This window comes from Telmatherina bonti (genome assembly GCF_933228915.1).
Source record: "Telmatherina bonti genome assembly, chromosome: 23".
NCBI classification, from domain to species: domain Eukaryota; kingdom Metazoa; phylum Chordata; class Actinopteri; order Atheriniformes; family Telmatherinidae; genus Telmatherina; species Telmatherina bonti.
This window is the reverse complement of record NC_136632.1, coordinates 14725817-14748370: the sequence shown is the minus strand read 5'-3', so window position 1 is coordinate 14748370 and position 22554 is coordinate 14725817. Positions and strand designations below refer to the sequence as shown.

The following is a 22554-nucleotide window of genomic DNA, read 5'->3' as shown; positions in this document are numbered from 1 at the left end:
GCCCTCATATTGTGAATTGTAAATTTTGTGATTTAGATCTGCAATGAAATTGATTTTTGATGCTTTGTTATCACCAATTTTTTTTCATTTGGCTACATTAAATTTGTGCAAAAAGGACATTCAAATTAAACCGGATTGATAAGTTAAAATCTGGTTATAGTATTATTTCTGCATTGTACTTTGCCACATGTTCTCAAACTGATTATGTTATATGCACAAAATGGCTAGCAGACTACCATTATTTGCTCAGTTATACCAGCAAAGTGACATTTCCCTTGTGATTAAAATCTGATAATGATTTTAAATCTGATCTGACCCTAGTGATCTCATTTGTGTTGTTTATAAGATAACATTGTTTTATATCAAAGCAGGACAGTACAGACAAGTTTGTGCATGAAAACTATAAGAAATATATGATCAATGACAGAAGAACACACATTTATTCATTGACCTTAATAATTATTAATTAGGAACATGAATAACATTAATAAAGTCATTTTAAACTTTAATAAACTATTAGACATTCTATTAAGTAAACATGATACATGTTCATAAATTTCACAAAAATCTGAATTTCAAAAGCAGCTTAAAAGTAACTGAAATAAATAAATAAATAAATAAATAAATAAATAAATAAATAAATAAATAAATAAATAAAAGTCCATAAATTGGACAGCCAATGAGAAGTTGTCTTCTTCAGGCTGACAACGGACTGCAGTGAAGGTCACATGACAACAGCAGCACATGTTTTGACTCCGCCTTCATACTAGATTGAACCAATAGCGTTTAGAAGCTTACCCGGAAGTACAAGTCAGACGCATGACAGGGAATCATGGCATCTACCACTGACAACAGTTTGGATATGTCAGCTTCTATCGCTGGTATTTTGAACGAGACACACTCCTCTGAACATTTGCAAGTGTTGAAAAAGTTTACAGCTGCGTTGCGGGAGGATGAATATAGGTATGGTTTGAGCTGTATGCTAATATTTTGACTGGAAACCGAGAGTATTAGCTTGGTGGCTAAGGTAGCGGTAACTGAGTCATGGCTGCTGTCCCGCTAATATTCACATCTATTTTTATAGTGTCATAAAACTTGGTCTGGGATTTTACCTGGCTGTATGCAATATGGCTGTTTTATATTTGGTATTGAATACTTTCTTAAACCTGTGTTTTGCGAATATTTTGCTTCCTAAAAATCATGCTTTTTTTTTAAACTGATAACATCACAAGGATGTTGCCAGTTTTTATTGTTACTCTTAATGCGGCAATTAAAGATGTTATAAGCTACACCTGTACTTGTGTGAGTATGTCAGTAGCATTGTAATGTAACTGTAATGGACAATGTATCTCTTATCTTTGTGGCCATATTTTTTTTCCTCAGAGATGTTGTGGAGGAGGAGGTGTTCTCAAATCTCCTGAGGTTCCTCAACAGACTGTGTGAAGAGCTGCAAATTGCTAACAGGGATAGTGAAGATCTTCAGTCTATTACCCTGCAGCTCCAGCTGACTGCTGAGTGCTTCAGAGTACAGAGGAACTCCTGTGTCCAGAGTGCACGCAACCAAACACTGCTCAGGTAATGCCACGCACAGTGTTGTTCAGTGTAATAAATGGTTGTTTTGACCAGAGTAAATGAGAAATCTGCCAAATTATTTAATAATATTCTAATTTCTCAGCTAAAACTAACCAATTTATGTAAACATCTCTTGTAAACCTCTTTAAAATTTTAGGTATGCTATCAACTTTTTTGTATGCTTTAAAATGTATTTATTTATTTATGCATTATACATCATGACAATACATTTCTACTTTGATCTTGTTTGTCTGCCTAAATATAAACCTAATATGTGCTGCCATGTTGTTTTGTACATCTATTGTCCTCACTTTAACATATAACATGCTAACAAAGACCAGAAGAATCTGAGACGTAGCTTTTAAGTTTTTGTTTTTTTTTCTCACAACATTGCACACTAAACTTGGGGTGAACTTGATATTTGCATGTACTTGGAAAAGGCTTTATCATATCATGTTGATGGGCAGCTGCATTACTTTTTTTTAATATAATCATTGTTGACATATTACTTAATAGGCATTAGATTTACACACACCTGAATGCTCTAGACCGGACAACTGCTTAAACATTTGCTTTTAGAGATTGCAGTGTGACTTAGTTTCTGTTTAGTTAATAGCAACATGATGTAATATGTGTGGGATCTGCTTAGTAGCAGGTGATTTATTTTTTGTAGTGTTTAGTACATTAAACAAAACAAAAACTATCAGGTTATTCTCTGTTTCATTATAATAAGATGTTATTCATTAAATCATATTTTTTCACAAAAGAAAATATCAATATACCAGTGGAATCTCTGCTTAACTTTTATTTTCTTCCCATTTAGGGAACTTGGTTTCATTGATGTATCCGTTAAGCTCCTTAGTGTTCTTCAGGATATACATTCAGAAAGTAAAGATGCCATATTTGAATGTAAGTCTAAAGCTGGAATCACTATAAAATGAGTCAGCCTTTCAGTGGACTATGTTTGACTTTTATCTTTGAATTTGTTTAAATGTTGTTCCTGTCTTTTTCACTTTAGCTCTTCGTTGTGGGATCCAGTTTCTTGGAAACTTAGCAGTTGGAAACCAGTTGTGTAAAGATGATGTTTGGCAGCTAAGCTTCCCTGAGCTTCTCCTGTGAGTTTTGTATATTTTTATTTACATAATGTGCAACACTCAACTTGCCCATAACATGTGCATCTGTGCAACTCTCCACTGCAGAGCTAAACACATTTGATTTGAAGTTATATTAAACGATTTGCTTTTCATTGTTGTGGTCGTTGTTTAAAAAAAAAAAACATGAGTCCAATTCAACTCCATTTTCCTGACACTGAGTGAACCCAAATATGTGTACAGGCAGCTGCTCCATGTTGATGATGAGAAGGTGCTGAACTATACCTCTATGGTTCTCCACACTTGTCTGGATGAGACCAAGGTAGAAGATTTGTCAAAGCCGCAGTATATCCCGCTGGCACTCAGGGTGATGGAGCTCTGTAGGATCCAACCTGAACTCGACTGGACGTAAGTTTGAGGTGGTTAGGTGGAACTTTACATATGATAAAACTCACTATATGTGGGATATTGCTGGTATTTTGAAAAGTCTCAACTATTTGAGAAACAGTATTTTGTTTTGTTACTTCTTACTGTTTTTTATTCATTTCCAGGGTGCTTATTGCAACCCAGCATTTCCTCATGTCTTCAGCTCTGGTGGAGAGCATGTACTCTGGGATGTCCCATCATGAAAGGTACATTACATTTACTTGAGGTACCTAAAGCTAATATGTTAGACTAATTTTTTTTCAGTGTCTATCAAAATGCCTTTCCGATTCAGAAATGCTGATGAATCGATCACAAAATACTACCCTAAGAACATGAACATTTTTTTAAAATCTAAAATTACTATTTGCTAAAAATGTTTAACCTAGATTTATACGTACTTTTCAGAGTTACTCTGTTAGAGCTACTCTTTGCCCAGTTACGAGAGGAGGACTCAGATGAGTGTGGCATTCCCCCGAGTGTGGCTCACTTCCTGGCCAGCTCCTTCCAGAAAGGTTGTGGAGCTGTTCTTACACTTGCTACTGGCTCTGCATCCAGTGATGAGGTACAGATACTCAACCTGCTGATGTATATCCCAAACACTTTGAAATGACAAACGGGTGTGTTTACTGCAAACCTACCGTTGTTGTTATGGGATTTTTTTTTTTTTTTTTAAACTGTTTTACCTCTTGAGTTTTCACTTTTTGCATTGTTGACTAATACATCAGTTTTCTGTGGAATGCCTCTTGGTTGCAATCCTCTCCAGGTCCTGCAGGAGGCACTAACAGTGATCAGTCTGCTGGATGTACTGTGTGAGTTGACTTCAGACCACAAGCAGTTCATGTTCCTGCAGGACCATCCAGATCTTCTTGTGACCACAGTTGGTAAGTAGGCGTGAAATGATCATGGTTACCTGCTGTGTTGTGACAGGCAGATTTAAGTATAAAAAGAATGAATGTAAATCTCTTCTTTGTGAAAACAAAGCCTTAAGTTAACATTTGCAAACTTTGATATCATAGATAAGTCAAATAGTTGCATGTTTTAATTGTTTAGTTTCTTCTTAGCCATCCGGTGGATAACATATATTCTCTATCTTTTTATTGTATAATCCCTCTCTTTCTACTCTGAACATTTTCTTTTCAGAGCTACTGGAGCAGGTGCATGCTATAGGGAAGGCCAGTAAGAATATCTTCAGCACCGCTCAGAACTTCTCATCTTTTAGTGGAGATGGAGACCCTTCATCACATTCGCCTGTCATCAGCTTTAAGGCCCACCTCATCAGGCTGATAGGAAACCTCTGCCACAGCCACACCAACAACCAAAATAAGGTTTGAAATTTATGACAGTAAAAAGTAAGGATTAAACCAATTTAACAACAAAAAAAACAAGTCATTTTACCTGTGTGTATGATAATTTACAAAAGTGAAGGTAAAAGTGAGGGTAAAGATATTTATTTATTTCTCAGATTATAGAATGGCTGCTCGATCTGTTCTACAATCAGTCTTCGACCAGCCATACATATCTTGTGCACTGAGAATCAGCTTAGTCATTTCTTCATATCACTGTCTGTGGTCTACATAGTTCAGATTATGCTGTGCAACTCTTCCAGCAACAGCAAAAAAAAAAGTCTTCCTCTGCAGATAGGAACAAACCATTAGCTTCGATCATTAATAATTCATTGAGAAAATCAGCGAAACATTTAGTGCCTTTTGCTTTTTAACATATACAAGTAATGTTCCCCTCCACTAATGGTATCAGAGGCCTCTTAGCATCGAGTAAATATCCTTGTTCTGTCAAACACAATGGGTTCAAAGGTTAATAGGTGATTGAGAGGTCTGGGGGGCCCACTTGTATTTGCTTAGACAGATCTGTTCCCCAAATTAGCATGTTTACAGAGCATGCTCTTGTAACGAGCTCTTGTATCAGTCATGATGATATCCTGAGCACAGCTGAGGCCTGCAGATAGGTGTGATGTCTAATGAAGCTAGAGACTGTGTTCTTTCAACTCTGCTTGCTCTGTAAGTTAAATCTGAATTTCCCTTAGCCGTAGTACTGATTGTATCAGCTTTTCTTCGTCACCATCTGTCAGCATGTTACTATTAACAAAAAGTACAGATAGATAATACAGCAGATGAGGAGAAGTTGGACTGTGCTCAATCTGTGGTGCATTACAGACTTGGTTGTATTTAATAGAAACAGATTTGTGGAATGCTTGTGGGATGGCCACCCTGAGCTGGCCTCTCCATAATATTTATGGATGCTGATCTGTGGTCTGTCCGTGGTCAGAAATCACCCACATATCTGTTTTCACCAAGATCTCTTCCAGTAAACCAAATGTCATTCTGTTCACCTTCGGGAGAGATTGTAATTTAAGATGTGCATACAAAGCACTGAACAGCTTGTACCGGGCTGAAGTCAGGGTCCAGTCTCTTGTTATTCATCCCTTTATGGGTTTGGACATAATGTAAGCAACGTTTCCTCTGAAAGTGGGAATTGCAGACTTGGGTGCTTGCGGCATTCAATGGCTGTGTATTTTTGACAGTATAAATGACATTACCATTTCCTGAAACTCAACACTTTCTCTCGTTCTGCTGTTTCTATTGGGGATAACCACAATGGCAACATCAAGCAAAGACAATGATTAAGCCTATAGAATCAGACACTTGATAAAGAGCAGATCGCTCAGACTAACCACCAACCACACGGCTGCTTTTGCATGGATGTAAGCCTCTGGAAACACCATCTCTAGAGTGTTTCTCTTCTGTCGAATCTTGAGGAGAGTTTGATTTTTTTTTTCACCACCTTCAACAAAACAATCTTTTGTTAATTTTTGAAGTATAAGGCCCATTTCGACATTTATTAAAAGCTTTTCACCATAGGAGTGAGACTGTACAGCAGTGTTACCAACTGTTTTAAGTAATTGATTGTGCATAATGTCAGAGCTTTGCTTTTTTGGTCTGTTTTAAGATGGACTTGAGGGGTTTTCTTTGTTCAAATGTTCTTAGCACAGCTGGTGCTTTGAGTCATAGTAGTGGGGGAAAAACACAGTGCTGCAAACACAATGACGGTGGTTTATTCCTGTCTAAGAGTCACTGCAAGTCAATACATCAGTGTCCAAAGTTGTTTCACGAGGGCCGCAGTCCTCCAGATTTTTAATGTTTCCCTGCTCCAACATATCTGACTCAAGCTAAATGGATCCAGCAGCCTATAAAGTTTTGTGCAATCACTCATCGAAACATTGGCACATAACTTACTGAAAACCAGCAGGTTGTTTGAGCACCAGCTCCAACCCTTAAGGGCCAGCAATGCATCTATATTAATGTGACATGTCAGTGGTCCACTGCTGCAATGCATAGTGCACCAAATATTCTGAACTATTCTGTTTTATAATCATAATAATGTAATGTTTGAGTTGGACCCTCCAACTCAATCTGTTGGTTTCCTTATATAGGCTATTGTGAATTGGCTTTCATTATGGTTTTTTTCTGTGTCTGTAAAGCATCTTGAGGTGGCATTGCCAGGATTTTTGAGCGATATGAATAAATTTGAATTGAATGTAGTTTGGCAAACTGACTAAACACTGTGGAGTCTCAGTTACTACACATAACAAAAGTAAAAAACAAAAACAAAAAACAGTTTTGGAAATTTTCAGGGCCTTAAAGCAGGGTGTCCAAAGTATGCCATCAAGGCATGCTGTCCTAGACTGTTGGATGTTTTCTTACTGCAGCACATCTGAATTAGATAAATCAGTCAGCATGCTTGGGCAGAATTTAAGAAGTTCTTGGATAGATCCATTTAATTTGAATCAGGTGTATAAGAGCAGGGATCCCCAACCCTGGTCCTCAAAGATCGGTGTCCCACAGATTTCCCAAGTGTTCCTCTGCACATGTCTGATAAATACACATTGATTTGAATCAGGTGTGTTGCAGCAGGGAGACTTTGAAAACCTGCCGGACACCGGTCCTCAAGGACCAGGATTGGGGATCCCTGAGTTAGAGGAGAGTAATGTCTAAAACCTGCAGGATTGTGACCTGTTGAGACAGGATTTGGACATCATTGTTGAACCGTTTCAACCGTATGGCATCTTGGGATTTGAAACCAAGTATTTTGGTCCCAAGAGCACATGAACACTATTCCTCAGATGGAATCTTAGATTGAATAGCGCACTACTTTGAAGATTTATACTTTGGTCTGCAGTCTCTTTACTTCCTGAAGCATCTTTGGATGGTGCATCAAGTTCCAAGTTGCTCCAAATGAATGGGGAAGCCCACTATTTTGTGGGTGAGGGCAGTACTATGCTTGAACAAAGCAGACATTGCCTTCTTATAACTCTTCTTGTTTAATTTTCAACTATTATTTTGTTGAGGGGAAAAAAAGAACTGAAATGACATGGCAAGCCAAATCATGAAACTGTTTTTTTTGACTGATTAAAGTGAGGTAAGAGGAGCATAGGAATATGTTGCAGCACCCAGTTTGCTTCCTTTTTTTCATGCTGCTTTCTATACAGTGCCAGCCAAAAGTTTGGACACTCTTTCCCATTGAATCCAGTGGGAAAGTGTGTCCAAACTTTTTACTGGTAGTGTATTAATGCTGCAGCTTTAGTAAAATGCTGTGCATTGGTTTATGATATCCCCTAATATTAATAAGAACTTATAACAAATGTGTTTGCCATTAAATTTAAAAATGATTCAAGACCCGTCTTGATGTTTGTGATCATGCTAAATGGCCCAATGAAACAAATCTTTTTTTACTAAAAGATCTTTTTGACGACGGTATAACTTCTGGCTGAGAAATGTTTGCTATTTAAATCCATATGAACTTACTTTCCTTCTCAGGTCAGAGAACTTGAAGGCATCCCACTAATCTTGGACAACTGCAACATAGACAGCAACAATCCTTGTATCCTTTATTAACACACTGATTAAAAGCTGTGTAGGTGCTCCTATATTTCACATTTATCTAAATTTATTGTTCATATTTCTGCTCAGCAGTGGTTTTATTTATTCTGGCTGTTTTTGTAGACACGGTTAATCTGAGAAGCTGATGAGTTTGCAGGTAATGATTTATCTTTGATTGACGTTCAGCACTGAGAACTGATGGGCTGCTGTCATGAAGGCTGCTTGAATGCACAGATTTCAGTTTTTAATAGCATTGAAAAAATGCTGCTGAAATTTGGCATTGTTTTCTGACTTTAATTTCTGACTTTACCAGAAGATTAATTCATCATCTGTTTTGCATCCTGTCTCTTCTCCTAGAAGTCTCCTTCCAGTAAAAGTCAGTCTGATGTTGACTCTTGTCTAGAGTTTGCTTGATCACTTTCTCTCATTCTATTCATTACCTCATTTGATAATGGCTTCTTGTGTTTCAGTCAGCCATGCTATGCTTCTGAATCAGCCAGTTTGTTGATATCACAAACTGGGAAAAGAAGTCCTAAAGCATGGTTTTTGAACTCGTGGCACTGCTGGGAGGTGCTGGGCCCAGAAATATGCATAATGAATTTCAGTGTGCAAATGAAATTAATGAGAAACACAGTTTAAAAGTCAGATAATTATGTAGTTTTGCTTTAGTTCACAACTAAACTGCTAAGCTTTCAGAACTGCTTGTAGGTGGCAGATTGTGGTTCAATTACATTTGCTATATAAATGTTTTTTGACTTTGTATCAAAGACTACATAAAAGGGTTTTTAAATGATTTTGTAGCCTTCCATTCATACACATTGAGGGGCAGCAGATTTAAGCAACTTGAAGTGATGCTTTTAATTAAAAAAAACAAAACAAAAAACACTTCTTACGACTTCTCCTAATGGGTAATATAGTCCAGTCCCTCTCAGGCTGACTGTTAACAAAAATGCTATGCAAGACATTTCTGATTTAATCATTTAATTTGCTTTGGAAGCAATGAATACGCAACAAATTTCACAACTATTTGATAGGTAACATATAACTTTGTTTGAAAAAAACCCACCCTGCTGGCCATCCTACCACCTGCTGACATAAATGAGTGAAAATGGGCGTGTTGAGCCACGCTGCCTTTACACCAAGTCAACAATCGAAGCCAAGCCTTTGTCCCCATGCAGCTCTTTAATACAAGTAAATCCACACAGAGTCCACTCTTCACCTTTTATGACAGACTGTGTTTCTGTTCAGAAAAAAAAACAGTCGCAGAAAAAGTGTTCAGAAAGTAATATGGGAAACATGAGAGGGGAGGGTTGAAATGTTTTGTATCAGGAAATATAACCTGTCTGCAAAACTCATTTGTTTATGGAGCTGTCTGCCTACTCCACAGCCCAAGACAAATACCAGGCTGTGAGGAGTTTGACATCCTGAGCTGGATGATGAAAATATTTTGCCTGTATTCTATGTCCTGTTATTAACCTCTCTGACAGCTTTTATCTCTACAACTGACTAATTTTGCATTAATCTGGGCTATAGAGCACTGGTGAAATCCCAGAGGAAAAACTGTGTTCATGTGACTGAAATCCAAACATTTTTCTCCTTAACCGACTACCACAAGTTATCAGCCAGTGGGCCATCTTTACCATCAGGAACCTGCTAGAACACAACGTGCAGAACCAGGAGCTGGTTGCAGGCCTCAAGCAGCGCGGCCCAGCTGACTGTTCTGCGCTCAGGGAGTTGGGTTTCCTGGTGGAGGAGCGAGATGGAAGTTTGCTGCTCAAACCTGTGAGCAAGGACTCCTAAGACGTCAGAGGAGCTGCGAGAAAGAAAAAGGTTGTAGGTCAGCTTGTAGGCAGGTTTTTATGCAAAGTGTCTGTTTAGAAAGAAAATACATGTTCACGTATCTTCATCTAGCCTCATTAGTTTTGCTTTTTCTGCTGATTTATAATCTGTCACCAAAAACCTAACAGTTTTTATGCCTGTTAAAAGAAACTGACTGACACACTGTCGATAGGCTGGCTTTAAAAAAAAAAGAAAAAAAGACAGTGCTTTTCATTAAAACAATTCAGAGAAGTATGTATAACTTACTTTTCTACCTCAGCAATGTGAACACTCATGCCCTGTTGGGGCTCAAGGTATTTTTTAACACATAAAAGACCCATGAGGTCTCCCTGGTAAAGAAGTAGAGGTCAGGAAGTCAGCAGCTCCTGCTTTGTCTTGATCTGAGTCTGGGAAATGAGGAGTTGGTGAGTAGCGAGCACATGCTGGTAGCTTTTGGAGAAGCTGATGTTTTGCAATTTAATCCAAAGACAAAGGGCACTGCAGTGTCCAGCTTTCTGCTTGAAGGAGACGGTGATGTTACCAGCAGGGGTTGGAGTTTAATCTCAGGCCCACAGTGGCATTTGCAGTAACCATGAAACAGAGAATGACCAAAACTTGATGAAATCTACCCCCTGCCTGCCTTACCAAATTAAGTTGTGGCATCTTGGCTACGTTATCGACAACCATCTTATTAAAATAGTGTAAATGGCTGCTTTTGTGAACATAAGTATTACTAATTAAGGACATCTAGATGCAGCAATAAGGCAAATAGGTGGAACTCCTGTTGTGTGAAGCACAGCAACATTGGGCAACCAGAAAAAAACAGGCACCTTCCAAAAAAACATAACACAAAAAACCCAAACATTTTCTTTATGTTTTTCTCTTCCCTTGTGCTCCGTTTGGTTATCATTCTTTCCCTGTAATTGTTTTATTCTCTTAAACTTTGTGTTTTTCTTGTTTTACGTCCAGTCTTGTGTGTATCACCTCAGGGTCAGCGAACAGATATCTGACACTATGCATGTTATAAATGATAAACGAAGCTCAGTGCACATTGTGAGCTTATTAGAGCATTTGCTTGCTTTTGCACTCCTATATTAATGCTAGAACAGGAGTTTGATACTAAACATAGTCTTGTGAATTTTTCTTCAATCGTAATTATGAAGAGGCTTAAATAGGCATTCTGCATAAATCTTACACTATTTTAGTACACAGATTCACACTTTGCTTCTTAGGCAGGTTCTCTTTCCTCCATAGATCTCTAAGATCTTAAATACATACGAGACCCCCTCTTTACTTGTCTTGATTTGAGCAGTGGTAAATAGTGAGAGTGCGCTGAAAATGTGCATCCATCAAGTGATGGAATTGGACCAGAGGCATTAGTTTGCAAAATGTCATCCCTCCCTGCTCCTCCTGCTGATGGATAAGCTGAGCGGTCCTGACACCTCAACAATGCAGCGCTTTATCAAGGCTGCCCACACCCTGCTCCACCTTGTTTGCTCTGCCTCTGATTTTTAATGACAAAATGTATTGAAACAATTGAACTGACTTTCCCCACAATCCGACAGTATAGTAAAGGGAGCTTATGCGGTTCCGGTCCCCAGGATTTCAGACGGCTAACAAAACAGCTGTTACTTGCGCTCGACTGGGTGGCCGCAATGCTTTTCAGCCCCACAGGAAAGAGGCTGTGCAAGTCAGCCGGGCTGAATGAGGTGACATGGCTGCAGTCGCATGTTCATCTCCAACATCAGCCAAGGCCAAAATTTCTTATTTCCTATATCAGCAATTTCAACTAAAATCGCCCCTTCTGTAACTTACTTGTGCCTTCTTGTTTCATATGGTCCTTTTTGGTGTATTCTTAAACTTTGGCTCAGGTAACGATGTCTAATAATGAACTGCATGTGATATAAAACCTTTTCTAATTATTTGAAAAAAAAAAAAACAACTTGTGAAATGAAACTCAAAAGGCATTAAAAGAATGCTCAAGTTTTATTGATTTAAAAAAAAACAAAAAAACAAAAAACTCTCCCTGTTCATAAGTGATGCAGACTTTAAATTTGCCACATAAACTTTGTAAGTTATAGCTTTGCCTTTTAAAAGCACTGTTGTCCCTGATTTACTAAAAGAGTTATTAAGACAAGTGTAAACAGATCTGCTCAAACTGAAGCTGTGCACTTAGTTGTTTTGCCGAAGCCTTTAACATATAATCTACTAGCATACTACCATTTGTTTACTCTTCACAGTGGTTTCCACAGTTTTACTCAGACGTTCCAGGACTTTGAAGTGACTTAGCCTTTATGGACTACTTTGAAATGTGAAGGATTATATTAAGGTGGACAATCTAGGATGCTTTAAAAAAAAACCCAAAACGAAACAAAAAAAACACATGGAGTATGAACATTTCAGGAACTTGATCAAACACATAAATTCCAAATAATTTATATCTTTAAATCTGAATACATTGACGTTAGAAAACACTTGTAAATAGTGACTCTCTTTCATCTATAAATGACATAAAGTGCCACGTTCCTCATATAAAAATATACTCTTCAAATTGTTTTGTAAGGTGTATATAAAGCCTAAATAAACATTTCTGAATACATTAAGGGTGCTGTCCAAAAATAGCTTTGAGGCCTTTGATCCTCTCATACCCCCTTCTGTGTGGTTAGGACACATGCCATCCACCCAGGCAGGCCTAAACCGCGCTGGAAGGCCTTGTGTAAGCAGAGGCCACGATGTGGAATTCCACGTCTCTGCTGTTCATGGGAATGTTGGATGTATCCGAACCTGATTGCACCTCCGTGGAGTTCCAACCAGACTCACATGGTCAGGAGTCAAGAGCCTTCCAAAAACAAAACAGTCCCAGTCAGGATGAAGTGATGTTTAGACGGACATGTTGGGATGCTCAAAATATGACATGTGGGTCTCTCGGCGTCTGTATGATTATATTTGGGTACAACACCCAGTGGCAGCAGCCCCATTAAATAACTTGTGTTTCATAAAATCTAAAATAAAAGTGATTGTGTAAGTGCAAAATAATCTATAGCAAGATATGGCGCCGATGAAAATAAAAAGAGCAGTTTAGTGGCTGTAAATATGTCTCCATACAACTAAAATAAGTTACAACCCACTTTAAATGAAGATTGCAAAGAGGGAAAAATCTTAGAGATGTTGAATATGCTAAAAGTTTAAAGATGTTTTGCATAAATAATGTAGTTTCCTTTTTCAGTGTTTAAACAGAATACAGTGTGAAAAGACAGTTTAATGTGTTTGGCTGCCTTCATTCAGGCCTCTTCTGAGCCAGTCCCGTTTCAGGGCAGTCCAAAGTACATTTCTCATGTAGCATTTCTTTTTTTTTTCTTTTTTTTTTGTCTTGTGTCCTGAATGTCTGTAAAACACATCTTTGCAAGATGTTGTCTTGTTAATGAAGCTTTGTTGAAAAGCAAAAGAGGAGTATAAAATCTCTCAAACTTCAGCGTCTTTATGTCTTCCTTTCAGTCAGTTCAGACGTACATATGAATCATACATGTTTTTGTGTTGCTCCCAATGCTTTCCAAAACTTCTCGCTTCGCTTTCCTTCATTCAAATTGTTCCAAACAGGATTTCAAAATGTGCAAATTGTAATAAATATCTCCAGGTCAAGGTGTCCTTGCTTCTACTTACAAGTAAACACTTCAGATTTCTCACTGCAGGTGTTGCACTTGACAAAGCAGCACCAGTGGAACTTACAGTTACACTGCCAGACCCGCGTGTAGTGGTGTGTGTTGTAGCCCCGGCCGCAGCACATAACATTGCAGCCGTCCGTGTGGGTCGAGGTGCCGTTGCACAGCCTGCCTCTTGTCCCTGTGCTCCCTGTGGCTGTGTCCTCTTCACAGTAGTTGGGAGAGCGCTCCAGGTACACCAGGTCCGTGTCTGTGGGCTTCTGGTAGCCCCTAGCCTCTTTGAGACGTAGGAAAGAGGGCTGGCGGAGCCTGGAGGCACGGACTGACTCTACTTGAACCGCTTCACTGTAGCGTTCCTTCAGCAGGTAGCCAATCTCTCTGAACTTTGGCAAGGTGATCCAGCAGGTCTTAGTGGTGCAGGAACCGGACACACCGTGACACTTGCATTCCAGCTTCATTCTTTCCTCCAGGATCTGATCCCACAGAGTAAAGATTAGACATGTGCATGTTTAAAAAAAAAAAAAAAAGACAAGTTATGAGCTGAAAATGTATTCTGTGGGTTAGATGTATAGTTATTGTAAGTTCACAGGTCCTTTGCTAACATTTAAAGTGGTTAAGTCTGTCTCTTTTGGTAAGCTGGGATCTCTACAGCACTTCAACTTTCAACACAGCAGCGAGTATGCCAACTTCATGTCAAAAAACCTGGGGAAAATAACTCATACCCCCAAACTGTAGTCTCTAATTAACTTTACCTTTCTTCAGACCACAGAATGGCGTGACAGCCGGAGAAAACTGACCAGAGCTGTTGTGTAACCATACACGTATGGAATTACATGGCCGTATGAGCCAGATTTACTTTATAATGCCATATAAATATTTTCGGATGACAAAAATGGACAGGTGACGGGTTTTGATGTATACATGTGTATGTATGTATGTAGACTTGCATCCCCTTTGATGAGAATGCATTTTTAATGTAAGGTTATATATATATATATATATATATATATATATATATATATATATATATATATATAGAAAGAGCCCATAATAACACACAGTGACTTCTTGTGTTTGTCCACATCATTAGTTAAACCAGCAACTCTCTGTTTGGAAGCTTCCCCTGACTCGCGTTGGTTCAGTGTGTGCGGTGATGCAGAAGTGTGATCTTAGATGCTGCCACTGAGAAAGGAAGAGACAGAGACTTACAATAATATCCTCTATTCTGTCCTAATGCTTAGTAATTCACTGAATGGACTGGAGGACACAACCTCATTGGACAGCTGCATTTTAGAATTTGATTTACAGAGAACTCGAAAAGAAAATTACAATGTGGAAGTGGTTAAATGAATTCTTTAATGGCTCCTAAGGTGTTAAACATACTTGTTGCACATAAATGTAGCTATTTGCATTTTTTAGTTTTTAATAATTTGCATCAACCAAACGTGTCTCTTCTTGTTACCTTTCGGCCCGCCTCGTTGTTGTGGAGGTTCATCAGCCGGCGGGCATTTTTTTTAATCTCACGGGCATCCACGAAGCGCCGCGAAAACTCCACACCGTACTTGACATCGGCTGAGCAGCCCCCCCATTTCCAACCTTCTTCTTGGTCATGGTAGCCCTGCTTTTCCCGGTCGCAGCCGCACTGGCTCAGGTTGCCCTGGCTACATGCTGCCGTCACTGCGTGAGCAACTCCGGCTGCAGTGATGGCATATGTGAATGCTGCCTCCCTGCTGCCTAAAGCAAACAAAGCAAAATGAGAAAAAGTAGGACTTGAGTCATTTAAAGTTAGATATAAGCAGGACTGTATTTAATAGTCATATAATTATACAGCTTTCTTAATTTTGTTGTATGAATTGTGCAATATTAAAGATTAGAACCTGTTTTTTTTTTTTTCCCTTATCATGTCTCATAAATGTCCTGAGGCAGAGGCTATTTGTTGATGAACAGCTCACTTAAGTTTTTATTGTAGTATTTAAATCAGGTTAAGGTCTGGACTTTGACTGGACCATTGCAAAAATTTCAGTCTTTTTCTTGATCTATTTATAGATTTGCAAATGTGTTTTGGATCATTGTCCTGTTGCACAGCCCAGTTCATGCTCAACTCAGTGACTGCTAGGTACCCAGATCCTGTGGCAGCAAATCACCCCCTAATCATCACTCTTCCACTGCCATTTATGCTGATAGTCTGAGTTTGCTTTTTGCCAGATATGGTTCTTTGCATTTTTGCCAAACATCTTCATCTTGTGCTTGTCTGTCCAAAGAACATTGTTCTGGAAGTCTTGTGGTTTGTTCAGACATAACTCGGCAAGCCGAAGCTGCACTGCCATGTTCTTAGAGAGAAAACGATTACTCCTCTTTGTGTTTTGCACTTGTGCATAATCTTTCCCAGTTGATGAGGACAAACCCCAAATTGTTTGGAGATGGTCTTACAACAGTTTTCCTATTTTTTTGACAACCACAATTTCTCCACTTAAGTCATTGCTGATGTCTTTCCTCCTTGACATTTTGTCAGAATACATGCGAAAGCCCCAGAACCAGCAAACGGATGGTGGTCACCATTTCTGATGATCATTCAAGTCAATTTAACTAGCAGCCATCTGGATATTGCTCTAAATTTTAAAGACCCAAAAGTTTGGTGTTAGAAGTTTGGCCAAATAACAGCTCAAGCATCTGGGTAACATCATAATTCCTTGTTTTTTTTTGTTTTTTTTGAATATCTGGTTTCATACTCCGTCGCTGATGTACACCAGCAAACGGTAACTGTTAAAACGACAATCGGTGAAGTGAAGGAAGCACAAGTGACACCTGCTGGCTGATCAGAGGAGCTTGTTATGTTATGAGTCGGAGCCTTAAAGTTTTTCCTCAATGAAATTTTTCACGCAGCCTAAGTGCCGTCCTGTGTCTGTTTTCGGCAATCCACGTCATTGCGTTGAATGATACTACTGTGTTGCATGTTTAAACAATCTAGTGTTGACTAATGTCGTCATTTTGTATGTCACCATCTTAACTTAAGAATAAAGACATTTGCATTTATTGGTAAGAGGGGAAGACAAATTTGTTGGCACTGCAGTAAGCAATGGGATATTTTTCTCTTTCCCAGTCAGGATAATGCTGGGCCTGTGTGCGGCTCAACAACTCAGAGTATTAATGCAAGCCGTCTCTGGTAGAGGCAATTCTAATGGCAACTTTCCAACCTGACAAACTCACTTGCAGAAACATCAGACCTGCGGTTCCCCTCATCCATAACTCAAAACAAACTCTGAAGTCTTCTCTCATCAAGCTAAATCTGCGACCCATTCAGATATGTTGTATGGCGAGCATTTCTCAAGGCATCAGGCGCAAGCAATAGCCAAACAGCCTTCTCTTCATGCTGTGATTTGTTTTGATTGAACAGCAGTGCATGCAGAGTTCCATTGTTGCCATCCAGCTGCTGGAGCTGACTTCAATTTGTGGTTTGCTTGAATCTCTCTAGTGTTTCTCAATGCTTAATGAGTTCACAGGCCCTGCAGGTCAGTCAAATGAAGTGGTGGATGATACATTCACCACACAAGAGGGGTGTATGGCCCTGGTTTATATTTATATTAACAAATACAAGAAGGGGGGAAAAAAAAAGAGGGAACTAAGACTTTTTGCCTTTTCATTTTCCTTCTATGAATCGGGCATTTCTAAACAGTCACAACCCTCTTAACTGGTTTTTATATTGTCTAAATTAAATTTGGTCTCAGAAAGTTCTCAATTATTTTTCATAGGGGGGGACATGAGGATTTGGGTCCAGTCTCATGTGTCTCTGAGTCCATTTAGCCAGAAAAAAAGGGGCATCCAAGCATCTTATTTGGCCCAATTTAATAAAGCTTTTGCTTCCAAAACTGCTGCAACAAAAACATTTCAAGCTGAAATTCAACTTAAAGAAGAGGGTTGGAACAAACAGGTGAATGTGGGAAATTAAAACTGTGAGGAACGTTGGGGGGAAAACAAGTGTTTCAGCACTTTGAAGGCACGATGGGAGTAAGCCTTCCACCTTACTTTATAAAGAAATCTTTCAGTTTGCAATAATGTGTCGCCTGCACGGTGGTGCCATTGACATGAGCGCTGATCTGAGCCTCCTTTAGAAGCTCAATTAAATTTTTTAGCAGGAGCTCCATCAATCATTGTTCCTACATGTAGAGCTTGGAACAGAAATGTCTTTATTAAAGTCTTGTCTTTTGTCTCATGCAGCTACATGAGGTACAAACAGATTATAAAATCGCACACAGTGACATAAGGATAAGTTTGGCTTGATGGTCCACCTGTTTACACCTGCTTCTAGCTACATATTAGTCCACACCTGCCATTACTAAGAATTTGGATCAAATGTACTTATTGTCTTGGTTTATTTTAGCTTAATGTAGAAGTTATATATACACTGGTGCTGCGCTATATTCCCATTTTATGTCCTATAAAATTTAAGTGTAAAAATGCCACAATCCCTGTCATATTTCACTTCCCTTTATGTTAATTTACATATCTAACTTCATATTTTTCTATATCAAGATGAAAACTATTGAAACTAACTTGATTAATCTAAAGAGGCTGAATTTCAGACAGACTTACCTACTCTCAGTTCTTGTCCGAAGACAGTCCTCTCTCCCAGGGCTGAGCAGTTCCACCGTCCGTAGCGAAATTGGAACTGACACTCGTTGATGCCCAGCTGGGCGCCTTCGCCAATGACAATGATGGCGTCAGGGCGACTCTGACAGAGGGCCCTCTGACGGGGAGCCAGACCTGGTATCTTGTTGCAGATGATGTTTGCACCCAGAGCTACCACAGAGGACAACGCCCTGTAGACATGCAGAAGTAGAAGTCATAATGAAGTCTGATCAAGATGGATCCTTCCTAAATAGCTCCAGGCTTTAAAGAAAATATGTCAAACATTCTGTCTGAAATCAAGACCAAGAGCCTAAATCTGGGGTTTACTTTGGCATCAGAGGCTAAATGTGTAAATTACTCACTTTTGACATGAAAGCTGCATTACCGTATACTTACAATATGGATCACATTACATCATAGAAAACAGCTTCAGATTCAAATCATTTTGCTATTCTTCTCTTTGTTATAGAAAATGTAAACCACTACAGCTATTTTAGCTCTCAGAAATGAGAGGTGTATGGTGCAGCAATCACTCCTTGTGAATGTCTGGATCTTTTAATACCATACAAAGAGTTCATAACAAAGGCCTGCTTCTATAAGCAGAGCATGAAGTAATCATTTCATAGCACTATTTTCCATTTGCTGGATCATATCTTGACGAGGTGCTCCCATGACAAAGTGGTCCTGGTGTTCTGTGTAAATCCATTAGAGCAGGTTATCTCATCAGCTGCACACATGCGCCAACTAGTAAAAAAAAAAAAAAAATCATGTCGATTAAATATTGGCTGCACTGCCTTATAAATGAAAAACCGTTTTATGGCTCAGTGCTTAAATAAAAACGCTCATATGGAGGGCAAATCCACAACTCTGTGTCCTTATTGTGGGATAAAATGCAACGAATAAAAAGGCATGTCACACGTGGTTAAACAATCCAAAGTCTCGCATTCGTCAAAATAATCAAAATAAAGATGTTTACGGTTTGCATTTTTTTTTTAGCCTTTTCTCATATTCTTGCTTTAGAGAAGTGACCATGCTGCATAGAAAACACAAGCAGTGAAGTAAGATCATGTAAGAGACATTAATACTTGTGTGAACACCTGCTACAAATATAACCTTGTACCAACCGGTTTTGCGCGTAATTGGGAATTTACGCGCCACCTGCAACCCGTAGATGGACATAACAGCGACTTGAATTTATAAGAAGCATTCAGAAGAAACGTACAGGTAGCTACCGCTGGTGAGGATGAGGAAGATCTGTGGGTAGTAGACGGACAGCAGCGCACTGCGTGAAGAGATGATGAGCATGGTTGCGCATTGAATACAGCTGGATATGCTCTCTTGGTTTAAAAGGAAATTGTCAAGGGTGTTAAATAAAAAAAAATAAAAAAATCCTTTTAAATCTTGGGTCCTGGTGTTTAAAGCAAAATTTGTGTCCGTCTGTCCTGCTTAGGGCTTGTTTAGTTAACGGAGCCGAGGCGCTCTGCGGCAGCTCCAAGCTCCGCTGTCCATGTGCTGGAGATGAGAGGCTGCATCCCCCAGCCGATGTGCGCTCTGCCACCTGGACTGAAAGAGGACTAGTTTGGGGGAGAGGAAATGAGGGTGGGGGCAGATGATGGGGTTCCGGATTTCCGATACGCCCAGATTATGTCTCCAAAAGTGAGAATGTTGTGGCATTGAGAGGGGAGGGCAGACTTCTGCCCTCGTCCGGTGAACAAGACGACAACTCTGTACACCCCACATCCTCACCTCCTACACTCCTCCGTGCCCTCCATCCACAGCTCACTGGTCATTTCATTCATTTTTATATCATGAGTCTTAAACATGATGGCAAAAGTAAAGGCTTGCTGTGAGTTAAGACAAGTTCTCTCATCACTTAACATTAATAAATTTTCTTAGTCATTTCAAAGCAAAAATGATTAAAGTTGATTTTCATCAGCTCAATAAATGTGACATATATCCCAATTTGTCTTTTTTCCATGTAAACAAACTGGATCTATTTGGTTTTGAACTGTTGAAAGACACATTTTAGGGGTATTCAGACTGATACAAATATGTACAAACAAATCTGATAATAACAGCAATAATTTGAAGAACGTTTTTTCTTCTTTTTCTCTCAGATTCTCTTAAACTGTGCAGATACTCCATAGAATATTTCAGATACTCGTTAGACTCCTCAGACTGAATATTCGTTTGGTTTCTATCCAACATTACGCCCTCATGTGGTGACATGAAAGAAAAGCTCGTCTGAAATCCTTCAGCTGAATATTGCTGCTAGTATCCACTTCAAATGCATCAGGTTCATTTTAGAAGAACTTGTTTTTTTACAATGCTTTTTGGTAGTTCTTCAGGTTTTATCTGAATAGACACGTTGGAGGACACGTGTATTAATTTGGTCTTGGTTGTGTAATCAAACAAAAGGAAACCCTCATTAACAAAATACTGCAAAACCAAAAGGGAGATTTTGCTGTGATTACACTTACACCGCTAACAGCACCTTACTTGAAAGGTAGGTGCATTTTTATGGGTCAGCATCACGGAAAATTTGGGGAAATAAGTACAAACTCTTAATGATTCTTGTTTACATTTTTCAGGCTGAAACTGAGATGCTTCTGAGACTTGAACTGAGCAAATAACCAATGATAAATCACATTGATAAAATGTTCCAAAGGGATGTTTGAATCATTTGAATGCCAGTAAAAACTAACCTTTGGATTTTCATGTCCTGGTACAACCAACAAAGCATTGTATAGCCGTGATTTAGATATGAAAGTCAATTCTTTAAGCTTTCAAAGGCTGGATTGCTGTTCTTAACCACTCTTTGTGTAAAAATACCAGCAATGAGAAATGCATGGATCCGTTTGATGTCAGAAGCAGGATTTTTACTGAAACTAGCTGCCAAAGAGGACAATACACTCACTGTTGAGGGTCAGCAGAGGTTGAAACTTTCAACTGTTTTTACAACTTAGATCACACTTTTACAACATGCCTGTCTTTTTTTAGGCTCATCTTGATTGGATCATTCATCCGCTGTTTTGCTACTATCTGACTGGTAATGCTGTGTCTAGTTCAAGCTTTGCTGATCAGTCACTGTTGTATAGAGAATGTGATGAATCTTCCACCATTGTCAGCAGCTTGAGAAGCATTCTTTTGTGGACAATCACATCCAGCAAATTCAGAGTTATTCCCAGCATAGAACTGGTCTACTTGATCAGTTTGCACAATCTCTTTAAGTGTCTGGCTCTGAGCCTGCTGCCCCAGCAGATGAAAAAAACCTTACTGCACTTCCTATAACAGAGTTACAGAAGACATGCAACATCTTGGTGCAGACATTTAATGATTTTAGCCCCCTTAAGAATCTCGGTCCCTTCTTGTAGATGCATCTGTGTTGCATTTCCAGTCTAGTCTGTTTTCCAGCTAAATTCCCTCCACCACCTTCTATTCACCAAGAACGGAAACTGTGTTCTGCACTCATGTTCCTCCAAAAATCAACAAACATCTCTTTTGTTTTGTTTTTATTCAAGATGAGGGGATTGTTTCCACATCATGTCACAAACTGACTGACCAGCTTCTTGTCCATCACTGATACACCCCACAGACGCCACCCAACGATTATCAGAGTATTTCTGCATATGCCACGACTCAGAGTTGTATAGGAAATTTGAGGTGTACAGTGTACAGAGAAATGGTGAGGGCACAGTCCTTTGTGGTGATCCAGAGTCACAAACAGTCATGGTTCATGCTCTGTCAAGCCCCTTAATAAAGTTCATTTGTTCCACCTGAACTTCCCTGATTGCTCCCTTATTGATGCTTTACACCACTTAAACCCTACCCAGTCTCTGCTTTCCTGCCACATGGTCAACAGCATGTGTCTAGTTAATATCTAGTGTCTTTCCATGTTCCTGTTCTCTAGTTATCAACCAAATCATGTCCCTGGATTACCCCTGCCCTGCCTTGCCTTCTCTTGGCCGCATTGGATCGTTCTCACTGTGTGTTTACCTGGACAACGACTCAACTCTAAACAACCGCAGATTCTGGCCTGCCCTTCTCGGATAAGTAGTTTGATTTGGTATCTGCTTCTGTGTATGACTATTGTCTGTTTCCTTGACTACGCTATTGGATATTAGACTTACACCCTGTTCAATGGAGTGTTCAGATTCCAGAGTAATGTTGCCTTGGACTGCCAATCTGCCCCATGCCACCAGACAGCTTCAAGCTCTCATTTTTAACCTACAACTTTCAATAAATCTTTTTTAGTTAAAATGTTTACACCTGTGTGAGGCTGAATTTTTGGGTGTTCAAAGTTATCCTTTACAAAAACTGGTCTGATTTGTTCGGTAGTCATAAATCCAGGTGATTGTAGAGGTAACCATCTGGAATTTATGGAGCTTCTTGCATAACAGAAGAGGCTGAATTGTACAGAAGGCACTTGAGCACTTATCAGAATGGGCTTGGGACTAAATATGCCAT

General features: G+C 39.2%; 2 protein-coding genes across 3 annotated transcripts; one reads left to right on the top strand and one right to left on the bottom strand.

The window, feature by feature from the left end:
* The first annotated feature begins 830 nt into the window (after positions 1-830).
* atxn10 (ataxin 10) lies at positions 831-22107 on the top strand. Of its 2 annotated transcripts, XM_079263076.1 has the most exons (12): positions 831-963; positions 1384-1575; positions 2396-2481; positions 2591-2687; positions 2907-3071; positions 3215-3295; positions 3495-3651; positions 3853-3970; positions 4230-4414; positions 7922-7985; positions 9600-9814; positions 21998-22107. In XM_079263076.1, exons 1-11 carry the CDS (start codon positions 833-835, stop codon positions 9782-9784), a joined length of 1461 nt encoding a protein of 486 aa, XP_079119202.1. In that variant the 5' UTR covers positions 831-832; the 3' UTR covers positions 9785-9814; positions 21998-22107. The 2 variants fall into 2 exon arrangements, with proteins under 2 accessions (XP_079119202.1, XP_079119201.1); XM_079263075.1 differs by lacking the exon at positions 21998-22107 and having other exon boundaries at positions 9600-13274.
* Positions 13394-19398, bottom strand: wnt7ba (wingless-type MMTV integration site family, member 7Ba). Its single transcript, XM_079263077.1, has 4 exons — positions 19310-19398; positions 18052-18278; positions 14924-15195; positions 13394-13934 (listed from the first exon to the last, which is right to left on the bottom strand). The coding sequence occupies exons 1-4, from the start codon at positions 19390-19392 to the stop codon at positions 13455-13457; spliced, it is 1062 nt and encodes a 353-aa protein (XP_079119203.1). The 5' UTR covers positions 19393-19398; the 3' UTR covers positions 13394-13454.
* Positions 22108-22554: the final 447 nt, after the last annotated feature.

Coding starts and splice junctions, on each gene's coding strand:
- wnt7ba (XM_079263077.1), bottom strand. CDS start 19,392: ATGCTCATCATCTCTTCACGCAGTGCGCTGCTGTCCGTCTACTACCCA. Junction 18,279..19,309: donor CTCACCAGCGGTAGCTACCT/GTACGTTTCTTC, acceptor GCATGTCTACAG/GGCGTTGTCCTCTGTGGTAG. Junction 13,935..14,923: donor ACAACGAGGCGGGCCGAAAG/GTAACAAGAAGA, acceptor CTGTGGGATCAG/ATCCTGGAGGAAAGAATGAA.
- atxn10 (XM_079263076.1), top strand. CDS start 833: ATGGCATCTACCACTGACAACAGTTTGGATATGTCAGCTTCTATCGCT. Junction 2,482..2,590: donor TAAAGATGCCATATTTGAAT/GTAAGTCTAAAG, acceptor TTTTCACTTTAG/CTCTTCGTTGTGGGATCCAG. Junction 7,986..9,599: donor CATAGACAGCAACAATCCTT/GTATCCTTTATT, acceptor GACTACCACAAG/TTATCAGCCAGTGGGCCATC.